Genomic DNA, 23,033 nt, shown 5'->3' with positions numbered 1-23,033 from the left:
AGTAAACCTGAGGAAAACTAATTATATTAAATTCCACAGGTGATATCTACTGTACACAACTGTCAGTAAATGCAAAGATTATACTGTTCCAGATCCTTAAGCCATCACAAAGATGGCAGGTTTACCTGTGGACAGTGTGACCTACAGACCATAAAAATGTTGGAACTTATGTCTTTGTTCTCCATAAAAAGGTTGCCCTCAGCCACTTTTGCCATTGGGACAACATTTCATGTTGGAGACATCAGTGTCATAAAGTCTACTTACTTTGGGTACTTACTCTATTATATGATATGGAATTATCTTCAGGGAAAATTCATCCACATCAAAGAAAATTCTCTTTCTACAGTTATCTGAATTACATCCTGATTTCCCTCAGCCGTTTCTTGTTACAATCTTTTTAAGCAACCTAGGATGCTTACCACCACTTCTCAATATTATCCACTATGAGCCGTATGGTTGACAACCCTGTGCATCATGAAACCAATGATATGTACCACAATCATAATATGAGAAAGAAGGCTTACCTACACCGTGAATTCAAAAATCTTAAAGAGATATAGAAAACTGAAAATATTCCAGTATTAAAATACTTAATTCACTGCCAAATATTAGCAAAGGTCTAAGAAATAATAGTGCATTAATTAAAAATAAATATGTGTGTACTTGACCAAACTTTTTATTCGCTGTATGACCATTTAACAGAGACATATAGCCTGTTTCTATACAAATATTTTGATTTTTTGAATGTATTGTCATATAACAGTTGCTAATCCATGTACTATGCCTATTTGATATCTGTTGTTTTATGTTTCTGTAAATTAGCTGCACTTTTCCTTATATTTCTGCTAAATGTTCAATGTTATTTATATTTATATTTTTGACTCATTCCACATCCTAGTGTCTCACAGAGTACAAAAAGATTAATGTAATTTTTTTCCAATTAATTATCTAAGGTACTACATGATATAATTTGATGACAGTATTAATCTTGTGATGAAAAACAGGTAGTCAGAGATCTGGGGCTCAATTCCTGTCTCTCAGAATTTCTTTCACCTCTGGCAATGACTTGTTAAAGTGAGAAATGTCATGTTGCCCCATGGTTGATGGTCCACATAAAGCTGTAGGACCCTCTATAGCTGGCAGCATAAGTCATTCCAACTATCAGATGAAGACAAGTGCATATTATACTTAATAGAACCATGCCTGGAAAAGCATTGTGGGGTTCAAACCAATCTTCAGTTAGAGGGCAGCTTTACTATAGGACACACGTATTTTTTTTCTGACAGCTATTGCCTAGAAATCAACCATCACTGGTGATTTTTATGCTAATTACTTGAGACCATGGACCCACAGTTACTAATAAATAACTGAGAAGCCTGAATCAAATATATTTGTCCTATGCAGCAAGACTACAACATCCCATTTTACTAACGTAACAGACCAAATTATCTAGAAGCTTAGCTTGAAATTTCTTCCGATGCCTTCATTCTGCTCAATCTTGCATCTACCAAATCCATCCTCCTCCTCATACATATGTGTGTGTGTGTGTGTGTGTGTGTGTGTGTGTGTTTTGCCTATTTTTTGACAAAGGTCTTGTTGGCAGAAAGCTAACTTTCCAACAGTCTTTTCGTTTTGCCTTTCTGCGACTCAGCCTCTCCACTACATGGTGAGTAGCTACTATACTTTTCATTATATTGTCACATTTCATTCTGGATTTTCCGTTGTTTGTAGTATGACATGCTATGGACAAACTCTTAGTCTCCTTACATTTTAAACGTAAATGAAATTAAAAAGTATGTCACAGTGAGCAAATGTGAAATTGTATACCAACTTAAAACGTAAGGGTACTTTTAACTTGTAGGTAAGAATAACTGTTACTTGTCTTTTGTAATGAATTTTTATTATTGCCTTATTTTTTAGGTACCCTCAATGGTCTGTAAAAAATAACTGCTTAAATGGAAATATTTTCTTTTCATGTTCACTGAATCTTCCATCACTTCTTCATAGAACAACATCATAACAAACGAAAATCATAGGTTTGCTTTTGTTCTGCAGTATTAATTTTATTGTGTTTTCAGTATACGAGGCTGTCTTCAGACATTTACTGGCTATTGTTGCCAAAGAAGTTACAATGTTTGAAAATGACATAGGAAAAGAAGTTACACATCTAGACTGAAGCCGAAATGTACAGTAAATAACAATTTTGACAGTGTAGTGGTAATGCAATGTAAAAAGTAAATAGTTGAACAGTAAAATAAATATACAGGGAGGAAACAGGAAAAAACTTTAACACAAAACTGGAACAGCAAGTCTATGTGACAGTTTTTATTAATAAACAAAATCAATGAAATAAAATAAAATTAATACTTGACAATGCTACTTCAGGAAGTATAAGGCACGGAAAAAAATTATCAATGTAACTACAGGATGTATAAAGAACTTAAGCAGTATCAATAAGATAAACAGAAATGAATAAGCACAGGAAAATGGAAGAGTGTGAGGGAACATGCAGTAAATGCCATCATTGAGAGTGTGGTGGTACCGCATTTTAAAAAGTAAAAAGTTGGACAATATACAAATATAAAAGGAGCAAACAGGAAACACATTAACAAAACCGTACCTATGCAACAGTTTGCATCAAATAAATGAACAAAGTAAAATAAAAACAGTACTTGATGAGACAAGTTCAAGAGGCATTAAACACGGAAAGTATTATAAGTACCAGTTAAAAGAACGACTTAACAATTGCAACCACAGATTAAATGGATTCCACAGGCAATTTCAAGAAAAAAAAATAACTCAATGAAGACAAGGAAATGCGGGAGTACAAAGATACAGAAAGTGTGGGAAGTAATGAAAGAGAGAATTATGTGGAATTTAGGAGAGGGGAAGTATTAAGTTGTGTCTGGTCATTTAAGATTAGATCTGGACTGTGCGCTAGAAGTTTGTTTGCTAAGCGAGGGACATGAGACTCTGGCTGATAGTTGTGTCCCTCACTCAGTACATGCTCAGAAAATGTGGAGTCAGAATTCTGCAACCTCCAGCTACATTCATGTTTAAATGGTCTAGTTGCTATGCCTCAACAGCAAAGACAAGAGCCAGTTCATAGCCAACCTGTTCTGGTTGTGACAAGTTTTACATTAGTCAGTCAGGCAGAGACTGTTGCAAACTATTACATAGGCACAGTTTACAGTATAGTGTCAATGTTTTTCCTGTTTGCTCCTTTTATATTTGTATACTGTTCAACTTTTAATTTTTAAAATGTAATATCAGAACACTCTCAATGATGGTACTTACTGTATGTTCCTTCACACTCCTTCGTATCCCTGTATTTATTGATTTCTGATTATCTTACTGATACTGCTTAAGTTCTTCATATATTATGTAGTTACACTGATAATTCTTTCTTTTAATTGGTTTGTGTATCGCTCTCCATGTTTTATAGTTTCTGAAGTAGCCATGTCAAGCACTAATTTTATTTTATTTCACTGGTTTTGTTTATTAATGCAAACTGTTATGAACGCTTGTATTCCAGTTTTGCATTACAGTTTTTTCTCTCTACTCCCTTTATATTTATTTACTGTTCAACTTTTTACATTGCATTACCATTACACTGTCAAAGATGTTACTTACTATACGTTTCTGCTTCAATCTTGATGGGTAACTTCTTTTCCAATGTTGTTTACCAAATTGTAACTTCTTTGGTGGCAATAGTCAGTTAATGTCTGAAGGTGGCATTAAAAGCTGAAAACCAATTAACATATTAAAATTAATACTGTAGAACAAAAGCAAACTGCCACTTTATTATTTTGTTTTTGGATATGTACTGTTCCTGAGCAACACTTTCGATAATTATTACTCAGGCTATATAAAAGTAAAGGACAAATATTTCTGTACTCACTGTAGAATTAAAGTGTGCTTATTGTAGAATATTTCTGTCTAAAGTCCAACATCCACACTGCCGTTCAAAGTCCAATATCAACATTTTTCACCAAAATGTGGGAGGACTTGGTAATAAAGTAAATGACATTACTGTTCTGTTAGAGGAACCACAAGGAATAAAAGATGCTGATGTATTATGTTTTAGTGAACATTATGTGAAAGATATTGAAAGGTTACAGCTAAGTGGTTACTGTCAGGCAGCGCATTACTCTAGAACCATAATGGAAAAAGGTGGAGTGGTAATTTATGTAAAAAACAACACGTCTTACAATGCATTAGATTTAAAGAGCCATTGTATAGAGCAACAAATTGAAGTATGTGGTGTTGAGATTACTTTAAATGACTTCACGGCTGTAGTGTTAGCACTGTATAGATCTCCCTCAGGGAATTTGAATGTATTTCTTAAGCACTTAGATTCTTTATTATCCATACTGTACTCAAAGTCCAAGAACTTGATAATTACTGGTGACTTTAATGTTGATTTCCTAAATGAGAGCAATAGTAAAGCTGATTTAGTACATTTAATGGAGTCTTATAATCTGATGGCAATAGTAGATTTCCCAACTAGGATTACTGTTAACAGTAAAAGTCTGATAGATAATATATTTATAGATAAGTCTAAATGCAATGAGATCACTGTACATCCAATCCTTGGCCTTTCTGATCATGGTGGTCAATTGCTTAGGCTCAATTACATCAGTGTGTGCAACAGTTCCGAGCATTCTTGGAAATCTTTTAGGATAATAAATGAACAGGGCCTTAAAAAATTCAATGATAGCCTAAAAGAGATAGACTGGAGCCGAGTTTATAGGGAAACAGATGTAAACAAAAAGTACAATTCATTTTTAAATGAATTCATGTCTGTATTTGAGTCCATCTTTCCCAAAAAAGTAGTTAGAAATAGTCATATAGGCGATGCCAAGAAGTCTTGGATCACTACAGGGATAATAACATCTTGTAGAACAAAGAGGATGTTATACAGTTCTCTCAGGACTTGTAATGATCCAAAGAAACGACAACACTACAAACTTTACTGTAGCATTCTCAAGAAGATTATAAATAAATCTAAAAGTATGTGCATAAAATCAGAAATTGAAAGCTCAGAAAATAAAATTAAAACTATATGGAATGTAATAAAGAGGGAAACTGGCAGGACAACAGGGAACATGTCTCAGGTAGAGATTAATACAGGGGACAGTATCATAAAGAAACCTGAGTTGGTTGCAGAAATATTTAATAACCACTTTTTGAGAGCAGCAGAGAAGACAGGCTGTAATGGTTCTATGGAAGAATCATTGTCCCTCCTACAGAAAGCTATTAGTAACAGAATCCCACAGATATCCTTACCTCCAGTTACTGTAAGCGAAGTCATAAGAGTAATTAGATCCTTAAAAAATAAAAATTCTGCTGGAGTGGACAATATTTCTAGTAAAATACTGAAACACTGTTATAAATTTGTTAGTCCCGTCTTATGCAACATATACAATGCATCCCTACAAGATGGGATTGTCCCTGACAGACTTAAGTTGGCTGTAGTGATTCCTCTCTTTAAAAAAGGGGATAAATGCATTGTTACAAACTATCGCCCAATATCCCTATTAACTACCTTCTCGAAAATTCTAGAAAAACTCATGCACAGGAGGATTGTAGACCATCTCAACTTCCACAGTATCTTAAGCAAAAATCAGTTTGGTTTTCGTGCCGGTCTTTGTACTGAACAGGCAATATTCTCTTTCAGCAACCAAGTTTTGGAAGCCATTAACAAAAAAATGTCTCCAGTGGGTATTTTTTGTGATCTTACGAAAGCCTTCGACTGTGTAAACCACCAAATTCTTTGGAAAAAGGCAGAATACTGTGGTTTAGGTGGTACTGTTGGCTTGTGGCTGCAATTATATCTACAGGATCGGAAGCAGACTGTAATGCTAAATGGCTCTTCAGGAGAACCTGCCTCGTCTGAATGGGGCATGATAACGTGTGATGTGCCTCAAGGCTCCGTTTTGGGCCCACTGCTTTTCCTCATCTTTATTAATGATCTTCCTCTTTGTTCTGAGACAAACAGCAAATTTACCCTGTTTGCCGATGATACCACAATTCTAATTGACGATTTGATTGATCATGATCTTGAAAAAACTACAAATACTGTTTTTAATGACATCTTAAATTGGTTCTCCTCAAATGGTCTCTCGCTCAATGCAGATAAAACTCATTATATGAGGTTCCATACATCACAAAGTAATCCCAATGAAATTAACATAAAATGTAGAGATCAACCAATACAGAAAGTTGAAGACACAAAATTCCTGGGTGCTTACATAGACAGTAAATGTAATTGGTCAGTTCACATTCTTCATCTATGTAAAAAACTTAGCTCGGCAACATTTGCATTACGGGTAATTTCTTCAGTGGCTGAAGTTGACACTATTAAGGTTGCCTACTTTGGCTACTTCCACTCATTGATGTCATATGCTATCATATTTTGGGGGAACCAACCACTTGCAAAAAAGTTTTCACCATCCAAAAAAAAGCAATCGGAATAATGTGTGGGGTCCATCAAAGACACTCTTGCAGGCACTTGTTTCGGAAGATAGGTATCCTAACAACTGCCTCACAGTATATTTTTTCCTTGCTCACCTTTGTGTGCAAAAATTATTCCATCTACCAAGACAACAGTAAATTCCATGGTTATAACACCAGAAACAAAAACAATCTACATTTAGAAATGAAACGTCTCACTCTGGTACAAAAAGGAGTTTACTACTCCAGCATTAAGCTGTTCAATGCTCTACCACTACATATCAAATGTGTTCATACAGAACTGCCAAAATTTAAACAAGTTCTCAAAGATTACCTGACAGAGCAATCTTATTATACTGTGGATGAATACCTGAAAGAAAATGTATACCATCACTAAACGTATTATGTCTAGAAGTAGTTCAATTGATTTTATTGTGCATTTGGGCATTAGCACACTTTTTGTAACAACAGATTGGCTGTACATGTATTTACTCTTGTAGGCCTAATATCTGATTTAACTTTGTGCTCTTATCTTTAACCTTTATTTGAAACTCCTTTTTCTGTCAAATGGTAGTTATGTTATCTAGCTGACATTGTATCTGTTACTGTATTTATAGTATGTCTTACTTAAACTATGTACAATTTGCCATTGAAATGCCCTTGTATTTATTGTAAGTTTAAATTGAAACCTGTACAATTTGACACGTTCCATATCCTTGTGATTGACTCACTAACTGGATCTACGGAACAAGAAATAAATAAATAAAATTGCAGTTGACAGATTTTGAATCTACGATTATGCCTTCTGTTTAGCAGACCATTCAATTTTTATGGATTGTATTCCATAGAGACATGTGACAGATGGGTCACACTGGCTTGATAAAGACCTTTTTACAAATGGATACATGATTCATCCACCACAGTACAATAACTACTTTCAATATCACAGGATACACATGTAAAAACTTTGACAGGAAAAGCAATTGGGAGATATCAGGCGGGCTTTTATTTCTGGCAAATGAACTAGTGACCAAATACCCACACTTAGGCAGATACTGCAGATTGGGGAACCAAGGGAATACACTATATAAACACATCATACATTTGCTGATTTTAAAGCATTATATGACACCATAAAAAGAAGTAAACTTATTAAAGCCATGAATGAACTGTACGTACCACAACAGTTAATACATCTCATAAATTTGTCTATGGAAAAGTGGTGTCTTAAAGTATGGATACAAGGAATTTAATGCAAAGTTTTTAAACTACGTAATTGTGGACTGAAGCAAGGGGATGCCCTCTCACGCATGCTTTTTAACATAGCTCTAGACAAGGTAATACGAACAGCTCAAATCAACACAAGAGATACAGTATACAATAGAATGCTGCAGGTTCGGGGCTACATGGATGATGTGGAACAGAACTAGTTGCTAAAGAAACATATAGGACACTGGTAGCAGCAGCAATAGAAATGAGACTGGAAGTGAATTTCAATAAAACCAAATACAAACAAATAAATCGAGCAGAACAACATACAATGTTAGAAACTAACCAGCGACAAATAGAATCTGTTAGTGAATTTGTCTATCTGGGAACACCGTAACATCACAGATCGATATAAGTATGGAAATAAAGCGGTGCATCCACCTGGCTAATAAATACTATTATGGAAATAAAGCGGTGCATCCACCTGGCTAATAAATACTATTATGGACTGTCCTCACAACTTAAGTCTAGAAGAACAAAGTGTTAATTTTACAAAACTTTAATATGTCCAGTGTAACATGTGGCTCAGAAACTTGGACACAGACACAAAAGTGTGAAGAGTTTATAGGCTGTTATGAATGAAAAATGTTACGCAAAATCTATGGAGTTTTGGATGAAGATGGAGCATGGCATAGATGACATAATTTTGAACTTTACAGATTATATAAGACCTTGAGATCATAAAGTTCATTAAAATAAACCACCTGAATTGTGTCACTATGTTTTCGCAAGGAAATTCAATTTTTATGGATCGTATTCCATAGAGACATGTGACAGATGGGTCACACTGGCTTGATAAAGACCTTTTTACAAATGGATACATGATTCATCCACCACAGTACAATAACTACTTTCAATATCACAGGATACACATGTAAAAACTTTGACAGGAAAAGCAATTGGGAGATGTCAGGCGGGCTTTTATTTCTGGCAAATGAACTAGTGACCAAATACCCACACTTAGGCAGATACTGCAGATTGGGGGACCAAGGGAATACACTATATAAACACATCATACATTTGCTGATTTTAAAGCATTATATGACACCATAAAAAGAAATAAACTTATTAAAGCCATGAATGAACTGTACGTACCACAACAGTTAATACATCTCATAAATTTGTCTATGGAAAAGTGGTGTCTTAAAGTATGGATACAAGGAATTTAATGCAAAGTTTTTAAACTACGTAATTGTGGACTGAAGCAAGGGGATGCCCTCTCACGCATGCTTTTTAACATAGCTCTAGACAAGGTAATACGAACAGCTCAAATCAACACAAGAGATACAGTATACAATAGAATGCTGCAGGTTCGGGGCTACATGGATGATGTGGAACAGAACTAGTTGCTAAAGAAACATATAGGACACTGGTAGCAGCAGCAATAGAAATGAGACTGGAAGTGAATTTCAATAAAACCAAATACAAACAAATAAATCGAGCAGAACAACATACAATGTTAGAAACTAACCAGCGACAAATAGAATCTGTTAGTGAATTTGTCTATCTGGGAACACCGTAACATCACAGATCGATATAAGTATGGAAATAAAGCGGTGCATCCACCTGGCTAATAAATACTATTATGGAAATAAAGCGGTGCATCCACCTGGCTAATAAATACTATTATGGACTGTCCTCACAACTTAAGTCTAGAAGAGCAAAGTGTTAATTTTACAAAACTTTAATATGTCCAGTGTAACATGTGGCTCAGAAACTTGGACACAGACACAAAAGTGTGAAGAGTTTATAGGCTGTTATGAATGAAAAATGTTACGCAAAATCTATGGAGTTTTGGATGAAGATGGAGCATGGCATAGATGACATAATTTTGAACTTTACAGATTATATAAGACCTTGAGATCATAAAGTTCATTAAAATAAACCACCTGAATTGTGTCACTATGTTTTCGCAAGGAAATTCAATTTTTATGGATCGTATTCCATAGAGACATGTGACAGATGGGTCACACTGGCTTGATAAAGACCTTTTTACAAATGGATACATGATTCATCCACCACAGTACAATAACTACTTTCAATATCACAGGATACACATGTAAAAACTTTGACAGGAAAAGCAATTGGGAGATGTCAGGCGGGCTTTTATTTCTGGCAAATGAACTAGTGACCAAATACCCACACTTAGGCAGATACTGCAGATTGGGGGACCAAGGGAATACACTATATAAACACATCATACATTTGCTGATTTTAAAGCATTATATGACACCATAAAAAGAAATAAACTTATTAAAGCCATGAATGAACTGTACGTACCACAACAGTTAATACATCTCATAAATTTGTCTATGGAAAAGTGGTGTCTTAAAGTATGGATACAAGGAATTTAATGCAAAGTTTTTAAACTACGTAATTGTGGACTGAAGCTAGGGGATGCCCTCTCATGCATGCTTTTTAACATAGCTCTAGACAAGGTAATACGAACAGCTCAAATCAACACAAGAGATACAGTATACAATAGAATGCTGCAGGTTCTGGGCTACATGGATGATGTGGAACAGAACTAGTTGCTAAAGAAACATATAGGACACTGGTGGCAGCAGCAATAGAAATGAGACTGGAAGTGAATTTCAATAAAACCAAATACAAACAAATAAATCGAGCAGAACAACATGCAATGTTAGAAACTGACCAGCGACAAATAGAATCTGTTAGTGAATTTGTCTATCTGGGAACACCGTAACATCACAGATCGATATAAGTATGGAAATAAAGCGGTGCATCCACCTGGCTAATAAATACTATTATGGAAATAAAGCGGTGCATCCACCTGGCTAATAAATACTATTATGGACTGTCCTCACAACTTAAGTCTAGAAGAACAAAGTGTTAATTTTACAAAACTTTAATATGTCCAGTGTAACATGTGGCTCAGAAACTTGGACACAGACACAAAAGTGTGAAGAGTTTATAGGCTGTTATGAATGAAAAATGTTACGCAAAATCTATGGAGTTTTGGATGAAGATGGAGCATGGCATAGATGACATAATTTTGAACTTTACAGATTATATAAGACCTTGAGATCATAAAGTTCATTAAAATAAACCACCTGAAATGTGTCACTATGTTTTCGCAAGGAAATGAGAACTCAACAAAAATAGCACTGTTACAAAACCCAGTGGGATGAAGAAGCAGGAGAAGACCAAGATTTGGGAAGAAGAAGCACCTGAAGATCAAGAATTCGATACTTGGATGATGTACAAGATGATTTAAAAATGATTGGTGTCAGAGGATGGATGTGCAAAATGGTGGACAAGCATGATTGGAATGACATTCTAGAGCAGGCCAAGGCCCATCGAAGGTTGTAAAGCCAAGGCGAATCAACAGGTATACCTATAGTCTGTAAACCACCGTGATGTGCATGGCAGAGGGTAAGTCCCCTTATATACAGATTAGATTAGATTAGTTTTTTGTTCCATAGATCCGTGCTGAGGAGATCCTCGTGGATGTGGAACATGTCAATTTTTTCTTTTAAGCTGAAATAACAATACTAATAGTGTGAATATATACAATAAATCATTTGTTTCTATTAATAAATTTGTCAATGGAGTAGAAGGAGTTGGCCACTAGTAAGGGGTTTCTTACCATTCCATTCACATATGGAGCGTGGGAAGAATGACTGTTTGTATGCCTCTGTGAGTGCTATAATTATTCTAATCTTATACTCCCAATCCCTATGTGAACAAAACATAGGGGATTGTACTATATTTCTAGAGTTGTCATTTAAAGCCGGTTCTTGAAATTTGTTAATAGACTTTCTCAGGATAGTTTACATCTATCTTCACGAGTCTTCCATTTCAGTTCCTTCAGCATCTCTGTGGCACTCTCCCATGGATCAAACGAACCTGTGACCATTCTGTTGCCCTTCTATATGTAAGTTCAATATCCTATGTAAAGCCTATTTGGTACAGGTCCAACACACTTGATCAAAATTCTAGAACCAGTCACATGAGTGATTTTTAAGCAATATCTTTTGTAAACTGATTGAACTTTCCCAGTATTCTACCAATCCACCAAAGTCTACTACCTGCTTTACTCACGACTAAGCCTATGTGATCATTCCATTTCATACTGCCACAAAGTGTTACACCCAAGTATTTGTACGAGTTGGCCGATTCCAAAATGACTGAATGATATTATCCACAGTTTTACACTTCTGAACATTTAAAGTAAGTTGCCTATCTTGAAATTTTATCAAGATCTGACTGAATATTTGTGCAGCTTCTTTCAGATGTTAGTTCATTACAGACAGCTGCATCATCTGCAAAAAGTGTCAGGTTACTATTAATATTTTCTGTAAGATCATTAGTACACAACATAAATAGCAAGGGTCCCAACACACTTCCCTGGGGCACACCCGAAGTTACTTCTATATCTACGATGACACATTATCCAAGACAATATGCTGCATCTTCCCTGCCATAAAGTCCTTAACCCAGTCACAAATTTTACTTGATACCCCATATGTTCAAATAATATATGAGTCATCTGTCACAAAATGAGAACTGCTTTCAATACGACAGGGTGGTGCCCACAAATGTCTAATCTACATACCTGCACATGTGGAAACATTGTTGTCAGGACATCTTCTAGTTTCTCCACCCAATTTGCTTGTGAGAGTAGTTCTTCTAAATTTCCTAGAACTTGCTGCTGCAATTCTTTGTCCAGTAGGGCTATTCCTTCAATGTGAGAAAACAGGGAACAAATTGACAAGTTACATTGTGTGATTAAGTACCATGATGATAACACATATGGTGGGGGGAAAAAAACAATAAAAAATACCTTCTGTTAATTTTTTAAGCTGGTCTGCAACAACCATTCCCTGTTTTGCGGCAGAAAATTCATCACCAGTCTTTTTCTTATTAATAAACTGCTTGTAGAATTCTGCAAAGGAGAGGGGAAATTAATGAACACTATATATTTTCATAAAACTATACAATGCCCAGATAAATATTAAGAATGTAATACAGGTAATTTACACTTCACTGGCATTGGACAATGGTTTTAGTACATCCAACTGTTAACATATATGTTACCAACAAGATCTTAAAAATATTTATTTACTAGTCAACATGTGGATATGAAGTTGGCCAGGCAGACAGGGACTAGGAAGTTTGAACATCAAATTCTACTGAATAGCATGATTCTTCTTTATCCGCTTCAACAATTCCTCGTATACAAGAAGAGCATAAATTGTACCATCTTTTGATTTCAGTAAAACTCTAAGGTAACACCCACTGCTTGACTATCAAAAGCCGAAATAGTAAACAATGAGCTGTGGCCGTCACCCACTGGATATAGGCCTACTCCAGGTAGTTTTCCAGCCATTACACAATATCCAAAAGACCACACTTAGACTTCCTAAGCCCTGGTGTGAAGGAGAGTGGCCAGTAGAGGCTTGCAACATCCTTGTCAAGGAAAACTGGCAGACACAGAGGTATGAAAAATGGCTGATGATGAAACAACTGAAATCACGTACAACAACTTGTAATTCAGTCTCACAACAATTCCAGATGTTTCCACCTAGCGGGTAATTATATGATCAAAATCAGCATTATTACGTCTGTAGGCATATACAAGTATTATCCATACCCCATATGACAATTAATAGCATGCATATGCAATGAGCTAGATTAATAAACAAGGCGTCAAAAGCTGAAGGAATCTGTTCTCACCAGGTAGCATCTCATACAATATTACAGATCTCATATGCTGTTGAAGGTACATCCTGTTTTAATTACAATAATTATAATTATGTAGATATTTCAGAACACTGTGCCTTCTTGACACCTACATGTATCGTGAATACAGCATGATGCAGCACTGTCCAATGCCTATCCCCCAATGTGCTGTATGTTTAGATTTGATTTGTAATTGATTAACTGATTATTCATCTGGCCATCACTAATGACTCAAGTCAATTAAATATACTGTAGTTACATAAGCATCAATGGAAAGAGCACAGAGCACATCTACAGTTTAGTATGGAGGCAAGTGTAATCGAATAGTAATTGATATTCCTACCCATTTATGCACAATATGTTACATTCATTTGTATTTAGTGCCAATTGCCAGTCTTTGAGAGAGGGAAAGTATGAAATGATGTATAGACTGGCTAGTGAGATAGAAAGAGGAATAAGATGGAAATAGAAAGAGCGGATGGTACTCTAGCAGAAGAACCACAGGAGGTTTTGAACAGATGGCAAGAATATATTGAATGTCTGTATAAGGGGGTTGAAATGCAAAGCGAAATTAAGGTTGAAGATGAGCAATATGTGCCAGAAGATGGAAAGGGATTTACCATCTTGGAAGCAGAAGTAGAAAAGACGCTGAAGGAGATGAAGAATAGGAAGGCATGTGGAATAGATGATTTGCCAGCAGAACTGTTGAAGAGTCTGGGAAACAAGGCAAGAAAAGAAACAATCTACCTCTGCAACGAGATATACGATAAAGGGGAATGGCCTGAGGACTTTGCTGCAACAGTTATGATTCCAATAGAGAAAAAAACTAAAAACTGTGAAGAGCACCGGACCATCAGTTTAATTTCTCATGCAGCTAAAGTCTTGTTGAGAGTGTTGAATAGAAGGTTATATGGCAAGTTGGATAGAGGGGTTGCAGAGGAGAAGTTCGGTTTTAGAAGAGAAAATGGAACAAGAGATGCTATTGGCCTGCTAAGAACTGTAGGGGAAAGATATATGGAAAAGGGTAGAGAAATATTTGCTGTTTTTATAGATTTAGAAAAGGCTTTTGACAGAGTTCAGTGGAACAAGCTGATGGATATTTTGAAGAGGAAAGAAGTAGATTGGAAAGAGAGCCGACTGATACAGAATATATATTTACACCAGAAAGTAAGGATAAGGATTGGAAATGAAATGTCAAAAGAAAGCAGCATTGGACGAGGTGTTAGACAAGGTTGTTGCCTTTCCCCACTGTTGTTTAACGTATACTTTGAAGAGATTGTTGCGAAAATATTAGTTGGGAAAAGAGGAATATGTATTGGTGGAAAGAGAATTGAATGTATAAGATTTGCTGATGACATGGTATTAGTGGCAGAAAGTGAGCGGACAGTGAATAACATGCTCATAGATCTGAATGAAGCTTGAGTGGAATATGGGATGCAAATAAACACAGCAAAAACAAAGAGTATCGTCATCAGTACAAGACGCAGATTGTCCAATATTAAAATAGGACAATCTACCATTAGCCAAGCAAGTGAATTTAAATATCTCGGAAGCACAATAACTGAAGACTTGAGATGTCACCAGGAGGTGAAAACTCGAATTGCCATAGCGAAGGAGGCATTCAACAGAAAGAGGAAACTCTTATGTGGCAAATTAGATAAAGGACTAAGGAAAAGGCTTGGCAAATGTTTTGTCTGGAGTGTGGCACTATATGGGGCAGAAACATGGACGCTGAGATGAGAGGATGAAAAAAGGTTAGAAGCATTTGAGATGTGGATGTGGAGGAGAATGGAGGGAATAAGCTGGATGGAAAGAGTGAGTAATGAAAAGGTACTGGAAAGGGTTGGTGAGAGAAGATGTCTGCAGAAGGTTGTAAGAGAAAGGAAAAAGAACTGGTTGGGACATTCATTGAGAAGGGAGTGCTTGCTAGTAGATGCTTTGGAAGGATTGGTTTGTGGGAGAAGACTGAGAGGAAGAAGGAGATACAAGATGATAGATGACATAATGGGAAGAGGAAATTATGCAGACCTGAAGAGGATGGCAGAAGACCGGACAGCCTGGAGAACTACCACGTGAAAATCTGCCTTTACGCAGAACACTGATTATGATGATGCCAGCCTTTGAATAAAGCATTGATCCCCCATGGTTCTTTCTGCCTTTCAAAACAATTACCTAGAAGTATGACTTCTTATATACTGCTGGATCATGTGCAGATAGCACCAAGGAGCTACCAATATTATCCACTGCAAGGAGCTACCAATATTATTCACTGCATAATTTGTATATACTGTAGTAACTTGTATACACTCCTTTTGGGTACTCACAAAATTATTTTTACACCTGAAGATTTTGTCCTGTTAAGAATAATATATTAAAAGGATTAGCAAACAACACCATACAGTACCTGCACACTGATGATGTCCAGAATGGCAAGAATATGAACCTCAAGAAATGACTAATGGATGACACTGCTAACAATATTTAACCACCGTTGTGGTTGTTATCGTTGGTGGTGGTGTCTTCTGCCCAAAGTCTGGTTTGATGCAGTTCTCCATGGCAGATTATCCTGTGCAAGTATCTACAACTCTGATGAGTACTTTTTGCCTTCTTCCACAATTTTTATCCATTAAACTTCTCCACATTAGCAAACTGGCTCTTCCTTGATGCCTCAGTATTTTTTTTTTTTTTTTTTTTTTTTAAGTCGTGTCATAACACTTGTTTCTCCCCGATTTGATTCAATATCTCTTCATCTGTAATCAATCAATCAATCAATCTCTCTCTCTCTCTCTTTCACACACACACACACACACACACACACACACACATATATATATATATATATATATATATATATATATATATATATATATATATATATATATATTCACCCCTACATGGTGCTGACTGGACACACAAGCTGGACATACAATTCATCAATTCATCTGTTTTAATCTACTATAACCAATAACTCTCACACAGAGCTGCTGAATCAAATCCCATTAGCTGTTGTTCTGAACATTCCATTAAAATCTCACATCCTCGATGGGAGACTGAAAACCCCAAGTGGAAACAAGAACCCTAGAGTAGACTGAAGAAGTATAAACTTGCCAACTTCAAATACAAATTTAGTAATTGACTTCAGAGTAGCCTTGTAAGGAAGTGAAACATGTACAGCAGGCTAAACTGTTCAGACAAGAAGAGAATAGAAACTTCTGAACTATGGTGCCACAGAAGAATTATAAAGATTTGACTTAATACCTAACAAGGAGGTACTGAACTAAATCGGAATAAAGCATTTGTGGCATAACTTGATTAAGAGAAGGGAGGAGGAGAAAGGACACATCCTGAGGCATCAAGAAATTCTTTATTTGGTGATGGAAGTACGTTTACGGCGTAAAAACTGTAAGGAAGACCGAGGCTCAAATTCAGTATGCAGGTTCAAAAGGATTTAGCCTGCAGTAAACGTGAAGAGTTGGAGAGACTTGCACAGGCCAGACTAGCTTGCAGATTTGTGCACTTAGACTGAAGATCACAATGTAACTTGTTGTACAGACCACACAATAAGCATTATGATGTGGAAAGTCTCATTTGCAAAACAATTATAAACTATATCATAAACGTTACACATAGCTCCATGGTGCCCACTTACTGATATGTATTAGATGATAAGTTGTATTTAACATTTCGTAAGTGGCTATAACAAATATCTCAAATATTTACCACATTAAAGATGCAATCTTTACATACTGTTAAGTGTCAATCTTGGCGTAACTGCAACGATAAAATAGTTGATACTACAGTGCAATAAACTCCTGTGGACGTCAGCAATATCATGGTGTTTCTGAGTCTAGACGATAATGTAACTCTATCAGCTCACGTTACATGTTCATCAGAAGACTGATATATTCATTAAAATTCTTCTGAGTGTTGTACCACGTCAGTGTGTAAAATACTGTAATTATAAACTGTAGACCCAACGTTTCGGCCGCATTACAACGGCCTTCCTACACCAAAAGCAGTTTTGCCCTGAGGAAGTTCTTTATAATAAGTATGTTCGAAACTGTGGTTTTACAGTTTATAATTAAAGTATTTATACAGCGGCGTGGTAAAACACACACAAGTATTTTAATCCTCATGACACTGGCCAGGGAAGACTATTTAACATTGCTGTGTATTATTTCCTTCTGACAGTGTCTTAACTTATCTATCTGCTGTTTGTCGAGACGATCTCGTACTCACCGTCCTGTTCAATAGATTTTAATACGTCTTGCTCCGGCATAGTCGCTTTTTAGTGTATTAACAGTTTTTCATTAGATGACTACAGGGAAAAAGAATAGCACAAATCACTGAGCCGATATTCTGTGATTCTACAGAACACTCTACTTCTAGCGTGACTATAACAATACTCCACCTAGCACTTGCGAAAAACCATAAACAAACTACTGTTGCGACGTGCCAAAAGCGTGTGAAACGGTTGTCTTTTGTTACAACAGTTGACAGCTGCATTGGTTATGTTGGCGAAACTGACAGGAGTGTTGCGGAGGCGTGTAAGAGTGATTGTTGTAAACAAAGTGTTATGTGTACGATTAACTGGGTTTGACGATGGCAAATGTCGAAGAGGAAGATATCCAGGATGAAGAAATTTCCGAAGTCTTAATTAATTTTCCACCAGAAGTTCAGCGTGCCATTGAACAAGTAGGCAAAACAACTACAATCTAGAGTTTGCATATTCTATGCACACAAACGTGTTGTTGGTGTAATATTAAATATTTGCTGATTATTAATATGAAATTAAGTATGTTTATGATCATTATTCACTGATGACGAATAAAATTGCTATTGTCACAGGTACTACCAAGCAGTGACCCACTAGATAAGCCAGATTTTAATGCTGTTGACTATATCAATACACTGTTCCCAACGGAACAGTCACTGTCAAACATCGACGATGTTATTGGCAATATGCAGTACAAAATCAGATCAATTGATGATGAAATCCGATCAGTCGTTAGGGGTCAAACAAATGTTGGCCAGGTGTGTGAGAAAATGTTCTCTCCAAGTCTTTGCCTGATTTTGCTGTAATGCCAATTGTATATTGTGGGACGATGTCAATCAGCTTTATTGTTTTAGGATGGACGTGCAGCTTTGGAAGAAGCACAGCGTGTTATTCGGCAACTATTCGTCCACATAAAAGATATAAAAACGAAGGCTGAACAATCTGAAGAAATGGTGAAAGAAATAACGCGAGATATAAAACAGTTGGACTGTGCTAAAAGGAATCTTACTGCAGCCATCACCACACTGAACCATCTGCATATGCTGGTTGGTGGTGTCGACAGTCTGCAGTGAGTGACCCGAATTAAAACTCTAGAGGCTGAACGACATGTTCCATTCCTTTTTTGCCACCACTTGCGCATGTTGTAACTATTTTTATTATTATCTTTATTCATCCATAGACTACCCCTCTATGATATAGGAAATGTGAAGGTAATACAATGTGAATCTATACATAGCTCAAAATATACAACCCGCAGAATACATAACACATGTATGAGGATAGGAGAGGTGGTGTACAAGGATAGGATATATGATTCACCATGGCCTTGATTAAGCATGTACCTTAGTGAATTAGGAAAACCATGGAAAATATAAATCAGGATGATGGGGCAGAACAACTACATCCTTCTAAACAAGAGGTCAGTGCCTTAACAGCTATATTGCTTCACTTAGTTGGTCCCTATTGTATGGTACTCCTTGATTTACACACAGTTTGTTCTGAGGACTCAAAATATGAGACTCAGCTCCATTCTTCATTGTCGAACACACTAAGGACACCCATTGGTGACTCCTGGACTGTAAAGATGCTGCTGCGTCCTTTGCACCAACTCCCACACATTTAGAAAGCAGATTCCATGCCTACACATATTCAGCTATGCTCCTCAGTCCACCTGAAAAACCAAGTCACTGTCCCTCCCACAACGAGTGAGATTTGAACTCAGTAGGAGGACAAAACATTACTGCCACGCTACACACATGATTTTCTTGTGAAAGCAGTTAACCATGGTCACATAGTGAAATGTGACGGGGTGTTTTATTTATCCCCTTTCTTCACTACCCACTAATCTGAACCCTCTAAATAATCATTAAATTGTGTAGTATGCATTATTTATGAAGAATGTTTTACCTGCCTTTTGAAACACATGTATTTCAGTGATCTTTTTCATTACTTTTGGCAGTTTATTATGCTATTTTATATTCTGATATATAGTGCTGTTTTGGTTTCCCAACCCCCCCCCGTCCCCCTTGGTAAACGTAAGTCCACATGGAATATATATGAACTGTTAGTTATTATAATATTATGTGCTCATGGCACATAAGTTTATGTGTGTGTCATTGTTAATTTTTTACAGTTACAAATATTTTACACTGTGCTACGATTACTATACTTGTTTCAGTAAAACTTTGGTGCTGTTACGTAGAAGCACACATTGACAATGCCTATTGCGAGCGATGGCAGAAATGAAAAATGTCAGAACAGCTGATTTGCCTAGTCAGTAAGAACAGTGTTTTGGTTTCAATTGTGGGCAAAACAAATATTGCATTTTAACATAATATCCTTTAGGATAAAGCATATCTTAGTGCAATGGAACTCAAGTTTTGCCGAAAAACATTGACACGTGCAAGCATGTAATAAATGATTTAACATGTGTTATCATCATTATACTGTTACAGATGTCATCTGTCTATGCAACAAAATAAGACCTTGTTTTATGGTACAAGGTTTTCACTGCTTTGTATTTAAGAAACACCAGGTTATACAGGCCACTAATGGTGCTTTGAAAATACAAGGAAGCAACAAAAACAAGCAGGCTTTTGTTGAGTTACATAGAGGGATCACATCCCCAAGAATATAATAATATAGCAACAACTAATGAATTCCATAAAACATGAAAAAACATTACCAGGATGTTATTGAAACAAACACATCACACTAGGGCTTGTACACTGTTGCTGCAGTCTTCATAAAATGCATAAATAAATCCCATTTTTGAGAATACCTTTCATGCCACACATATTCGAACAAATAACAATCAAAAAGTTTTTTGCACAGTCTGGTTCTGTGAAGGGAGCCTTTGATGCTGTTTGTGTATGCACTTGTTTCGGGATCCTTAAATGTCACTTCATGCTTAACTATAAAGTAATTGAAACCTTGATCAATCCAGCTTTTGTATGATCTAAAACAGTCAGAAATAACTGTTATTCCTTGAAGGATGTACGCTTTGATGATACAAAGCAGCACCTCCTTTGCATCTCCGGGAAAACACACGTAGTTTCCTCTTTGGATTGCTCTGGAAATCCACCTTCCTGTTTTTTGTTGATCTCCTCCATGAATCCTTTGCCACCAAGTTTCTCGCCTTCTTTGGGACACATTTCCCTGCATACTTCTCTGCAGAAGCTTTTTCAGCTTACTACTGTGTTCTTGGAAACTTCCAATTCATCAGCAATAAAAAGGTTTCTGCATCTTTTGACTGAGAGACTACTTAGTTGTAGAATTTTTGCAATACTTAACTTGCTTCCCTCCAAACACTTTTTTTACAGTGTAACTAACTCTGGGAGCAGTCTTTTTGCAGCTCCATTGCACTCCTGTGGACTTTTTGTATGAGAAATAAGGCTCATCTTCCCCAACACATTTTGGACACTTCATAAAACTGTCTATAAAACAGTGCGACATACACCGTTTAACTTTATTACCTTTGTGTCCCATAAGGACAAGGTCCGTGTAGCAGACTGTTTCAGAGGTCATCGCTGAAAACATAACAGAATCAAATCGAACTCTCCACTTGAAAGAGTATGAAGTCATCTGATCCGGTATTTGTTGTTGGCTACTTGCAGAAACACCAAATGCAGCTTTAACATCTATGGTTGTCTTCTAAGATGATTAGAGACAAACAAACTCAAGTCAGAAAATTAAAAGGTAATATCTGTGAAAGTATACACACCGCAATAAAATTTTTTCTATGTTGGGCGATATAACCCCAATAATACAGCCCCATCCCCTTTCAGTGTCATCTGCTCAGAAGAATCTATGCAGCACATAAGAAAGGTATTATTGGGCCTTACATTAGTGCCCATTTATCACTACTAGTACTGTTACAGGTTGAGACATCATTCTTACACAGACCCAGGGCTATGCTACAGGTCAGCCCGACACCATAACCAGTTTGTCTGCCTTCACATTCGTAGCCTTCACCAAGTCTCAACCAAACTGTTTCCTTCCAACATAACCTAGGTCATGGGCTACACTACAGGCCAGTCTGTCACCATAACCAGTATTTCTGCTTCCACATTCATTGGCTTCGTCAGATCATAACGATGTCTTCCAATCTTATCTTGGCCTCGGGCTATGCTACAGATTAGTCTGTCACCACAACCAATTTTTCTGCTTTCACATTCGTTGGTTTTACCAATTCACAACCAAACTGTTGCCTTCCAATCTAATCTATGCCTCAGTCTATGCTATAGGTCAGTGTGTCAAAGCAGTTAGTTTTTCTGCTTTCACATTTGTTACCTTTGCCAACTCACAACCAAACTATTGCCTTCCACCCTAACCCAGGCCTTGGGCTATGCTACAGGTCTGCCTCACCACAACGAGTTTCTCTGCTTTCATATTGTTGGCTTCACCAACTCACATTCAAACTGTCCCCTTCCCACTTAATATAGAAATAACTAGACTATAGGTCATAATAAAGATGCCAGTGTGCTGTAACTGCTGAATCTAAAGAAAGGATCATCTGCACAACACATGTAATTCATCTCTCATTGGAACAAAAATTCACTCTTGTGTACAATTTACTTCCAATCAGACTGTATCAAAATAAAGATTTCCGTAATTTTGACAGATCCCATAATAACGACCTCTACATAAAAGACACCAAACTGACTGTATACTTCAACAATAGCAATGCCAAGATAAAGCTAAAGTAGAAAATTAATAAAGGGCCCTTCATAAAATGAGAATAAGTCATAGAAGTCTGTCATCCACACAACAGTCCACATTTCAGGATAAAAATGCCTGTATACTGTAACAGCAGACACTAAAGAAAGGACTGTGTACACAACACATGTAACTCATCTCTCATTGGAACAACAGTTCACTAGTGTATACGATTCACTTTCAATCAGACTGCTACAAAACACAAATTTTTGTAATTTAGACATATCTGTGAATAGCTTCTTCAACATAAAGAATGCCTATACACAGTCTTTGGGCTCCCCTTACACTGAACTTTATTAGTATTTAAACTTTTTATGGCTGCTGACAAGTTATTGAAAATGTGTATTCCTGAATAATTCTACAAGAGAAGAAAGGATATACTGATCCCAAATATTCAGTTCTTGGGGTTTCAGAATTAAGATATAGTGATAGTCAACCTGCTGCTTCTGAGGGGTTATCTGTATATTAACACAAAAATTTATATTCTGAACTGGTTTTTGACAGAATTTCATGTCACAATGTTTTCGCTATTTGGACCACTCAATTTAAAGTGTTTGATTTTAAGTTCTCTTTTCCAAAGGGAGCTTTAGCCTTGCCAATAAAGTTT

General features: G+C 36.5%; 2 protein-coding genes across 3 annotated transcripts in view; one reads left to right on the top strand and one right to left on the bottom strand.

Moving 5' to 3' along the window:
- Positions 1–17,879, bottom strand: part of LOC126419208 (conserved oligomeric Golgi complex subunit 5) — a 143,495-nt gene extending 125,616 nt beyond the window's left edge. The window contains exons 1-3 of the mRNA XM_050086344.1: positions 17,671–17,879; positions 12,533–12,634; positions 12,305–12,429 (exon numbers count right to left, since the gene is read on the bottom strand). Coding sequence (XP_049942301.1) covers positions 12,305–12,429; positions 12,533–12,634; positions 17,671–17,710 — 267 coding nt within the window. The 5' untranslated portion in view covers positions 17,711–17,879. The remainder of the gene's footprint in view (positions 1–12,304; positions 12,430–12,532; positions 12,635–17,670) is intronic.
- An 81-nt stretch (positions 17,880–17,960) lies between these two features.
- LOC126419116 (vacuolar protein sorting-associated protein 53 homolog) overlaps positions 17,961–23,033 on the top strand; it is a 169,111-nt gene continuing 164,038 nt past the window's right edge. For both annotated transcript variants that reach the window (XM_050086213.1, XM_050086214.1), the window contains exons 1-3: positions 17,961–18,126; positions 18,280–18,465; positions 18,562–18,776. In XM_050086213.1, coding sequence (XP_049942170.1) covers positions 18,034–18,126; positions 18,280–18,465; positions 18,562–18,776 — 494 coding nt within the window. In that variant the 5' untranslated portion in view covers positions 17,961–18,033. The remainder of the gene's footprint in view (positions 18,127–18,279; positions 18,466–18,561; positions 18,777–23,033) is intronic.

This window comes from Schistocerca serialis, chromosome 9 (assembly GCF_023864345.2).
Source record: "Schistocerca serialis cubense isolate TAMUIC-IGC-003099 chromosome 9, iqSchSeri2.2, whole genome shotgun sequence".
Lineage (NCBI taxonomy): Eukaryota > Metazoa > Arthropoda > Insecta > Orthoptera > Acrididae > Schistocerca > Schistocerca serialis.
The sequence above is the reverse complement of the archived record's forward strand: the minus strand, read 5'-3'. Positions and strand labels throughout refer to the sequence as shown.